Source organism: Triticum dicoccoides, chromosome 2A (genome assembly GCF_002162155.2).
Source record: "Triticum dicoccoides isolate Atlit2015 ecotype Zavitan chromosome 2A, WEW_v2.0, whole genome shotgun sequence".
Taxonomy (NCBI): domain Eukaryota; kingdom Viridiplantae; phylum Streptophyta; class Magnoliopsida; order Poales; family Poaceae; genus Triticum; species Triticum dicoccoides.
Window position 1 is genome coordinate 80,885,026 of NC_041382.1, and position 10,362 is coordinate 80,895,387.

At 49.3% G+C, this 10,362-nt stretch overlaps 1 protein-coding gene across 1 annotated transcript; it reads left to right on the forward strand.

The window, feature by feature from the left end:
• The first annotated feature begins 3,600 nt into the window (after nt 1-3,600).
• LOC119353418 lies at nt 3,601-10,013 on the forward strand. Its single transcript, XM_037620046.1, has 3 exons — nt 3,601-3,666; nt 4,361-4,466; nt 5,780-10,013. The coding sequence occupies exons 1-3, from the start codon at nt 3,664-3,666 to the stop codon at nt 6,394-6,396; spliced, it is 726 nt and encodes a 241-aa protein (XP_037475943.1). The 5' UTR covers nt 3,601-3,663; the 3' UTR covers nt 6,397-10,013.
• Nucleotides 10,014-10,362: the final 349 nt, after the last annotated feature.

The following is a 10,362-nucleotide window of genomic DNA, read 5'->3' on the forward strand; positions in this document are numbered from 1 at the left end:
ACTAATACATGACAAAGAAAATGTTCAGCTTTTTCACTTACAGTAGCCAATGCCGCGAGAATCTGGGAGGTGCTGCTGTTCCACTTTCCGACGCCCATGCCTCCGGGCGTCTCTGAACCGGGGTCGACGATAAGTGTCGCCGTGGAATCAAACTGCAAGAAAATAAATTACTCTACACATGAGCACATGCTAGTACTAATTTTGAGTATAGTGCTTGCATCAGTTCTAATTCAGTATAGGGGCTTACCGCGAGCGTAGTGATGGTGCCGTCGTCTGCTTCGTCGCCATAGAAAAGGTACAAGTAGGTCGGTCGAGGCGGGGGAGCAGGAGCAGCGGTCGGCGCCACCACCGAAGAGTACCCGGTGGGTTCGTCACCATGAAGAAGAAGCATGTAGCCAGCGGGGATGTCATCCCCGTGGCCGCCAGAAGACGCCGAAGGTGCGCCCGCCGTGACAGAAAGAGCACTGGCGGAAACAACCTGTGCAAAAAAAGATAACGCGACTTATTGATCGAACTCAGCCGGTTATCGGTTGCGTGATCGAATTTATCCGGTTCGGGCAGCTTACCCTGGCAATGTTGGGCTCGCCGGAGGCTAGGCGGAGCGTGGCCCCGTCTCCAGAGAGGAGAACCACGTACCCAGGAGCGGCGGCGGCGGCGTCGGTGTGTCCGACGGAAGACGACGTCGAAGGTGCGGTCACCGGTGCGCCCGCGGTGACAGCAGCAGCAGGGGCCGAAAGAACCTGTGCGAAGGAAACCCTCAGTTTCTTGGGGTTCATGGGTTTCTTGATTCAAGAACTTGTCCCGTTCTTGATCAGCGAGGCTTACCGCGGCAGTAGCGGTGTCGCCGGAGACGTCTCCGCGCGGGAGGTACGCAATAGGAGCCAGCTCCCAGACGACGGGAAAGATGACGGGGCGGGTGGCCATGTCCACCGGACCGCCCGCTAACGCGGCGGCGCGGGAGGCTTCCTGGAGATCCTCGAGGGAGGCAGCCGGCGGCGCGGCGGCATCTCCTGCCTGCTCGGAAGAGCCCGACGGGGAGGGGAGATGGTGGTGATCAGGGAGGCGTCTCTCGTCTGGCGCCATGGCCGCTCTCTCTCGCTCTCTCGGGTTCTTGATGGAATGGAAGGTTAGGGGAAGGAAGGATGGAAGGGAGGAAGGGGAGAAGGAAGGGAGCTGAGGAGAAAAGCGGGAGAGGAGAGGGGGGGTTTGATTTTGGAGAGATAAACGTGGCGTTGCGGTTGCGGGTCCCTGAATCGGACCCGACCCATAAGTTTTTGTTTTTATTCTGTGCGTTTTTTAGTCGGTAATAAAAAATACTACTACTCCAGTAACGATTCCTCGCAAGCGAGCGGGCGAGCGGGCGCCGCCGCTAGGCGAATCGGCGGGGAACGGAGGCGCCGCCGCCGCCGCCAGGGGAATCGGCCCGTGGCTGTGCTCTCTTCCTTTCGAGGGTTCCGTCGGGGTGCGGCCGCTAGGTGAGTCAGGGGCTTCCGGAGCGAGGGATTTGTGTAATTTTAGGGTTAGGGTTGCGAATTTGTGGTCTTGGGCAGCGTTTGAGGTGGGTTTCTCCCACGGATTCGTGGTCTTGGCGAGCGTTTGAGGTGCGTTCCTTCGGCTAATTTGATGGACTTGAGCTTCTCTGTTGTTTGACGTGGGTTTCGTCCGCGCTAACAAAAGTCAACGTATGCGATAGATTGTTAGGGTTCTCTGTTGTGTATGGACCAGCTGAATATGGCAGCATAAAATTGCGACTGTTTTGCTAGTTCCACTTGACAAATCACGGAGGAATTCCATTTTAGGCTTGTATTTACTCCTGCTGCATGATGTGTGTGTAGTTAGTTCCTGATGGTCACTTGTTATCTAATGAGATTGTTTTGCTATGAACTGAACAGGGAAAATATATATGAATGCAGGCACTGTCCTATGCCATGGTATTCCAGATTCTAATAGAAGTCAAGGGGTTCATCCAGGAGGTGTGCAGTGCTAGTCTCTTCCGTTGGACGCACCCGCTGCCTGCTCGGCATCAGCTACGTAACACCCATGGTGAGCTCTCCGTCTCTGGTTGCTTGCTCTGTTGTTGTTTCATTCAGGGCCATCGAGGCATGACTATGGTTGTCGCTCTTCTAGGGTTCTTACAGCTAGATAAATAACTTCTAGTTTGTTTTGGCCTCTGTCACAATCTGGACCTCTCCTACAAGTGTTTAACTGGAGAGAGTTATGCCGATCCTTAGAATCTTCACGGCTGTTGTTTATTTATGCAGCCTGCTGTTTCGATTGTGCTGTGCTGTACAGCTAGAATAGACATAATCTGGAGAGTTACTTCTGTTGGGTACTGCGTGTGTACATAGGAGATGCTTGCTGGATTGCACGTTTGCTCTAGCATACTTCTATAGCTCATTGCATTCCCTGATTGTATGATGCTTTTATAGCTCATTGCACGTTTCAACTACATAAGGTTCCTATTCATTTCATATTTAATCATATGTGATGCGTGAGTGCTTAATTGATGCTCACGTGCTAGCTAACCTTGTATTTGCTCCTGCTGCATGATGTGTGTGTACTTCCTGATGGTCACGTGTTATCTAGTGAGATTGTTTTGCTACTGGATGAATGGTATTTCAGCCACCTTGTACCTAAGCTAGCTGCTCACTTTTATTATTACCTAAAGTAGAATTGCTTGCTGTTGGATAGACATTGTTTTGCATGACGAAATTTATATCATATTTCGTCCTTGTGTAGGCTAAGTTTGTTTCCCTTGTTGTCGTCATTATGTTTGTTTGTTCAATCAACCAGGAGCAGCAGGCGCTGTCCATGGATGAGGATGACGACCGGGACCCAATAATGGGAGATCTGAAACTACACCATCTGACAGGCAAGGTGTGCGGTGGTAGGCTCGGCCTTGGCGTTGTCTGTTGGGCAGACCTGCTGCCGCCGGTGGTGCTGTTTGGCATCGGCATGGTGAGCTCCTCTCCCTCCTCTGCTCTGATGATGCTCGTGGCCTTTGAGCCATGGCTATGGTGGTCGCTCTGGGTTCATGGCCATCGTTCCATGGCCATGTCTGGTTAGGTTGCTAGAGTCCTTTCTTAATCATCATGCTACTGTTTGTTCATTTGCTCATTTGTCTGCTTGGCAATTAAACTATGCTCAATGCATACATGTACCTCTTCGAGGAGCAACTGATAGAATATATATATGTAGCTCCTGTTCATGTCGTGTACAGCACACTCAGGTATGGCGATAAGTATGTCATGTACATCAGCTCTTTGATTAACCACACTCTTCTTCCTCGATAATTTTGTGATGTACCAAGTGACCTGCTATTCACTCTTATTGGTACATAATTCACTATTGAACCTTCTTTGCTTAGCAGGTCTGCTAGTGTTATTGATTTTCAGAAATCAAATTGTTTTCCAGATGATCCAGCTTGTGTTATGGATTTTTAGACAGTCATGTGTATATATAGAAATGAAAGCTTCAGATTTCTCATATACAGAGTGTGTAGTTACAGTAAAATGGTGATGCAGTGCTTGGGCTGACAAGGCTTTATCTCATACAGGCACAACTTGTCGATGAGTATTCAGTGTTGGACAGTGAAGAAGAAGAGGAGGAAGGCAATGCTTCCGTTGGACCCGCTGCCTGTTCGGCATCGGTTACATAACAGCCATGGTGAGCTCCCTGTGCTCCGGGCTCGTGGCCATCGAGCCACGACCACGGGCATCGCTCTTCTAGGATCTTACTGTGAAATAGATAAGCTCTAGTTTGTTTCGGCCTCCGCTGGAACCCGACCCTCTCGTACAAGTATTTAACCAGAGAGAGCTATGCTGGTCCGTAGTAACTTCATGGGTTTTCCGTTCTTTTATTTATGAAGCATACGGTTTCTGTTGTGCTGTACAACTAGAATAAACATGATCTGGAGAGTTACTCTGGTTTGGTAGTGTGCACATAGGAGATGCTTGCTGGTTTGCACATTTGCTCAAGCACACTTTTAAAGCTCATTGCATTCCCTGATTGTATGATGCTTTTATAGCCCATTCCATGTTTCAATTATATATATGGTTCCAATTCATTTTGTATTTGATCTTGTGTGCTGGTCTGGTTGATTGATGCTCACGCACTAGCCAAGCTTGTATTTGCTCCTAACGCATGATGCATGTGTAGTTCTTGATGTTCACTTATTATGAAAGGAGTTTTTTTGCTACTGAATGAATGGTATTCCAGCCACCTTGTACCTCATCTAGGTACTTGCTGTTTTCTTACCCAAAATAAAATTGCTTGCTGTTGGATATAAGTTGTTTTGCACATGATTTCTTGTCTTTCTTTTCTATTTGAGCTCAACAACCATTTGTTCCTTCTTGTGCAGCAGCAGCAGAAAGTGGACAAGGGGTTCATCCAGGGGGTGCTCAGTGCTAGGCTCTTCCGTTGGACTGACCCGCTGCCTGCTCGGCATCGGTTACATAATACCTTTGGTGAGCTCCCTGCCTCTGGTTGCTTGCTCTGAGCCTGTGTCCATCGTGCCACGACTACGGGGGTCGCTCTTCTAGGGTTCTTGGTGCTAAATAAATAACCTCTAGTTTGTTTCGGCCTCTGCTGGAACCCGGACCTCTCCTACAAGTGTTTAGCTGGAGAGTTATGTTGGTCCGTAAAATCTTCACGGCTTCTATTTCTTTTATTATGCAGCCTGCTGTTTCGATTGTGCTGTACTGGTAGAATAGACATTAACTGGAGTTACTTTGCTTTGGTACTGTGTACATAGGAGATGCTTGCTGGCTTGCACCTTTGCTCACGCATATTTTCATAGCTCATTGCATTCCCTGGTTATAATATAGAATGCTTATATAGCTCATTCCATGTTTCTGTTACAGTACTATATATATAGCCATGTAGCCTTTTGTATTTACCCCATTGTATAAGGGATCTTCTGCATAATTCCTGCACCTGTACATATATATATATACTGGCCTATGGCCTCATGGGAACACAAGTTCCATATTCCTAACATGGTATTAGAGCCCTAGGTTTTTTTTTCTCGCGCGCGCAACTCGTGCTCTTCTATCCAATTTCCGGCGTCGATTGCCGCTGCTCCTCTCTCCGGCCGACTGCTGCTGCTCATCTGTTGTACGCACAACCACAACTCTCCCGATCGCCGTTGTGTTCGTCCGCACCCGGTTCTCCGTTGGCCACTGCTGCCCCGATCTATCTGCCTATCCGGATTGGGTCGCGCCCTCGATCCAGATCGGGTCGCCTTGATCCACTCGCTCCGCTTGGCGCTTGAGCTGCTCGTGTGTGACGCCGCCCGCCTGCTGGGTCACCCTCCATAGCCCAAGACTTCAGTCTGAGGTGTCCGTCCGCTGCTGCCGTTCCAAGCCTCCAGCCCCAGCTCGTTTCTTCATAAAAAACAAAGGAGTGTACGGCTCCTACCTGGTGCTGCTACGTGCTACTTGCTGCTACGTGCTACTTGCTGCTACGTGTTGTCTCCTTAGTTCCTCTTGATTTGGCGGTGTACGTGCTCCTACGCGGTGCTACTACTGCTCGTTGGTGCTGCGTGGTGCCTCAGTCGCAGCCGCCGATTGCGGGAGTAAAAAATAATCCTCGAGTATGCATCTCTCTGGTTGCTTGATGACTGTTGATGGTGTTCCCTACATTGATCCCGTATCGCACATGTGCTGTCTCTTGGTGCTTGGTGCTCCTCCGTTGTTTCCTCGGAGTTCTTATGGTGATGGTTGCTTTATGTCGACTCTTACAGCCGATGGTGATGATTGCTTTATGTCGACTTCTACAGACGGTCACTATTCAGCGACTCCTCTCGCAACCTCCGCACATGGTGTTTGTCACTCTACACCGACTTCTCTCGTGACTTTCACCGGCTGTGCTGGTGCATATGACTCCATCGACACACGCGTTCTCTTGGCGCTTGGGGCTTGTCTACATGCACCCTCGTCTTCTTCATCGGCCTCTGCAGACGACGATGTTTATGCTATACCGTCTCCTCTAGCGGCTTCCACGGGTGCATCTACGTCCACCTCTTCAGTTGAGCCCCTGACTGAGCAGGAGATTACGCGACTTCGATACCTGCTAGCCGCTTCCTCTGGTTCTTCACCGACAGGTTCTACTGGTTCTGCTACCGACTCTTCTGGCAATGTGAGACCACCTTCAACACAGTCAGGTACATCTCCATGGATTCTTGATACTGGAGCATCTTTTCATATGACTCATGATTCATCCACTTTGTCTTCTATTCGAGCTCTCGATTCTCCTGTTCATGTTCTTACTGCTGATGGTACCTCCCTCCCGGTTAATGGTCGAGGCATTTTTAGCACTTCATCTTTTCATGTTCCTGATGTTGCTCATGTTCCTCGACTTGCCATGCAGCTTATTTCTGCTGGTCAGGTTGTTTGACTCTGGTTGTCGGGTCATTCTTGACTTTGACTCATGTTCTGTTCTAGACCGTTACACTGCTGCTCTCCTTGGTGCTGGTCCACGGCGTCGTGGCTCTCAGGGTCTCTGGGAGCTTGACTGGCTTCACCTTCCCTTCGCTGCCACCGCCGCCAGTCTTTCCCCCTCTGTTGCCTTGTCTACCAGCTCTTTTCAGCAGTGGCATCATCGCCTTGGTCACTTGTGTGGCTCTCGTCTCTCATCCTTAATTCGACGTGGTCTTCTTGGATCCGTCTCCAGCGGTGTGTCTTTAGACTGTCAGGGTTGTCGGCTTGGTAAACAGGTCCAGTTACCTTATCCTCATAGCGACGCTGTGTCTCAGCGTCCTTTTGACCTTGTTCACTTCGATGTATGGGGTCCAGCTCCATTTGCCTCGAAAGGATGTCATCGCTACTATATTATCTTTATAAATGATTTCTCTAGATACACCTGGATATATTTTATGTCTTCTCGTAGTGAGGTGTTATCTATCTATCAGCGTTTTGCTGCCATGGTTCACACTCAGTTCTCTACGCCTATTCGTGTTTTTCGTGCTGACTCTGCTGGAGAGTATATCTCCAAGATGTTGCGTGGAGTCCTTGCCAAGTAGGGTACTCTTGCCCAGTTCTCTTGTCCTGGTGCTCATGCTCAGAATGGCGTGTCTGAGCGCAAGCATCATCACCTTCTTGAGACGGCTCGTGCGATAATGATTGCCACCTCTCTTCCGCCTCACTTTTGGGCCGAGACTGTCTCCACTTCCGCCTATCTCATCAACCTTCAGCCGTCCATTGCTTTGCAGGGTGGCGTTCCTTTCGAGCGTCTCTTTGATCGTTCTCCCGATTACTCGGCGCTTCGTTTGTTTGGTTACATTTGCTATGTTCTTCTTGCCCCTCGGGAACGCACCAAACTGTCTGCTCAGTCGGTTGAGTGTGTATTCTTAGGTTATAGCGATGAGCATAAGGGCTATCGTTGTTGGGATCCTGTCGGTCGTCGGATGTGTATTTCTCGGGATGTGAGGGTGTGTTTGGATCTCGACCAAAACCAGCCTTACCAAAAAATTGGCAAGCCCGTCAAATTTGGTGGCCGTTTGGACTAGTACCAAAGAATTGGCACGCCCAGCACGCCTGCCATACGTCAGTGTAGTTTTGGCCAACGCACGGGCGAGTTCAGGGCGGCGAAAAGCTTCGCCAACATTTTGGCATTGTGTCGTGCACTCTCTGCCTTGGTGGGTCCCAGGTACCTTCCCCTTTATTTTATTAGTATATGGTGCATGCAAGCTATAATTAATCTGTGGGTCCTCACAACATGCATGTAGCAGGCTACTCCGCATGTGTACCAACCAAATATGAATGGCTGCAATCCAAACGATGGCCACTTGCCAAAAAATTGGTCATGCCCTTCTATTGATAATGCCAAAAAATTGGTGGGGCAAGATGAGGCACAATCCAAACAGCCCCTGACTTTTGATGAGTCTGGTCCCTTCTACCCGCGTCCATCTTCCTCGACCTTTTCAGTAGAGGATATATCTTTCCTCACTTTTCCTGGCACACCTATCACTCCCGTTGAGCCCTTGCACGCCCGTCCTGTTGCCCTTGCTTCTCCCACTATTGCAGATCCGACGTCACCATCTCCTATGGTTTCCTCATTTCGCTTGTCACAGGATTCTGCACCTTCATCCTGGTGACTTCTTCGTCTCCATCCCCTGAGTCTACCTCGGCTATTCCTCGTATTATTCCATCTTTTCCTCAGTATTACACTCGTCGTCCACGTGTTGTGGATACATCTACTGATGAGCCATCTACTTCTGATGTGCCATCTTCGTCCTCTCAGCCTATGTATGGCTTGCGTCCTAGTCCGCTTCCGCCTGTTGATCGCCTTGGTTTTCCAAGCGCTGGTGCTGCTGTTCTTGAGCCGACTTCTTATCGTCAAGCTGCTGTTCATCCTGAATAGCAGTTTGCGATGGCAGACGAGCTTGTTGCTCTTGAGCGCACCGGCACGTGGGACCTTGTTTCTCTTCCTCCTGGTGTTCGTCCAATCACTTGTAAGTGGGTCTATAATGAAGACCCGCTCTGATGGTTCTCTTGAGCGCTACAAAGCTCGTCTTGTGGCTTGTGGCTTTCAGCAGGAGCATGGTCGTGATTACGATGGGACTTTTTCTCCTGTGGCCCATATGACCACTATTTGCACACTTCTTGACGTGACCTCTATGCATCAGTGGTCTGTGTCTCAGCTTGATGTTAAGAATGCCTTTCTTAATGGTGAGCTACGTGAGGAGGTTTACATGCAGCCTCCACCTGGGTATTCTGTTCCTGATGGCATGGTATGCCATCTTCGTCGCTCTCTCTATAGCCTTAAGCAAGCCCCTCGAGCCTGGTTTGAGCATTTTGCCTCTGTGGTGACTGCCGCTGGTTTTATAGCGAGTGCTCATGATCCAGCGTTGTTTGTCCACCTTTCAGCTCGTGGTCGGACTCTTCTTCTTCTCTATGTCGATGACATGATCATCACTGGTGACGACCCCGAGCATATTGCCTTTGTGAAGGCCTGTCTTAGTGAGCAATTTCTTATGTCTGATCTTCGCCCTCTTCGCTACTTTCTTGGGATCGAAGTCTCTTCTACCTTTAATGGCCTTTTCATTTCCCAGGAAAAGTATATCCAGGATTTTCTTGCTCGTGTTGCTCTTACTGATGACCGAACTGTTGAGACTCCCATGGAGCTCAATGTTCACCTCCGCGATACTGATGGTGACCCCTTGTCTGACCCGACGCGTTATCGTCATCTTGTTGGGAGTCTTGTCTATCTTGCTGTCACTCATCCGGATATCTCTTATCCAGTCCATATTCTGAGTCAGTTTGTCTCTGCTCCCACTTCGGTTCACTATAGTCACCTCCTTTGTTCTTCGATATCTTCGTGGCACGATCTCTCACCGTCTGTTCTTCCCTCGCTCCGGTTCATTACAGCTTCAGGCCTATTCAGATGCTACGTGGGCTAGTGATCCCTTGGATCGCCGTTCACTTTCTGCTTACTGTGTTTTTCTTGGTGGTTCTCTCATTGCCTGGAAGATGAAAAAACAGACAGCAGTTTCCCGTTCGAGTGCAGAGGCTGAGTTACGGTGGTTGCTTCAGGACTTTGGCGTTTCTGTCACTACACCTACTCTTCTACTATCTGACAGTACAGGTGCAGCATTGCACGCGACCCTGTGAAGCATGAGCTCACCAAGCATATTGGTGTTGATGCTTTTTATGTGCGTGCTGGTGTGCAGGATCGGGTTATTGGTCTTCAGTATGTGCCTTCCGAGTTATAGTTGGCGGATTTCTTTACGATGGCCCAGACTAGAGCACAGCATGGCTTCTATCTCTCCAAACTCAGTGTTGTTTATCCACCATGAGTTTGACGGGGGGTGTTAGAGTACTATATATAGCCATGTAGCCTTTTGTATTTACCCCATTGTATAAGAGGTCTTTTGCATAATTCCTGCACCTGTACATGTATATATACTGTCCTATGGCTGGTATGGCGCTGCTAGGAGGGCGCGAGAGGGCCGGCCGGGGGCCTTTTTGCCCACGGCCGGGCAAGAGGGAAGGGATTTCCTTCTTAATTCTTGCTTGATTAGATTGATACATCTCCTCTCTTTATATAAGAGGTTTACTTGACTCCCAAGCAAGGCTTACTTGACCCCTAAGCAAGCGACCCTTATCTCTAATTAACCCTAAGACTAACAGGCTATACCGCCAGCCCAGGCCCATTAGACCCATTACGTACTCTAACACTACACCCCATCTGGACATGCAGCTTGTCCTCGAGCTACAGCCTAACCAACTTATAACCATGACTCGACGCAACACAAACCTAACACCTAAAAACAAGCCTTTTACATCTCAGCTTGTTTTATTACTCTCAACTTGAAATGGACTGGGACGATTTATTTTGGACCCCTTAACAAAAAGTGGACAC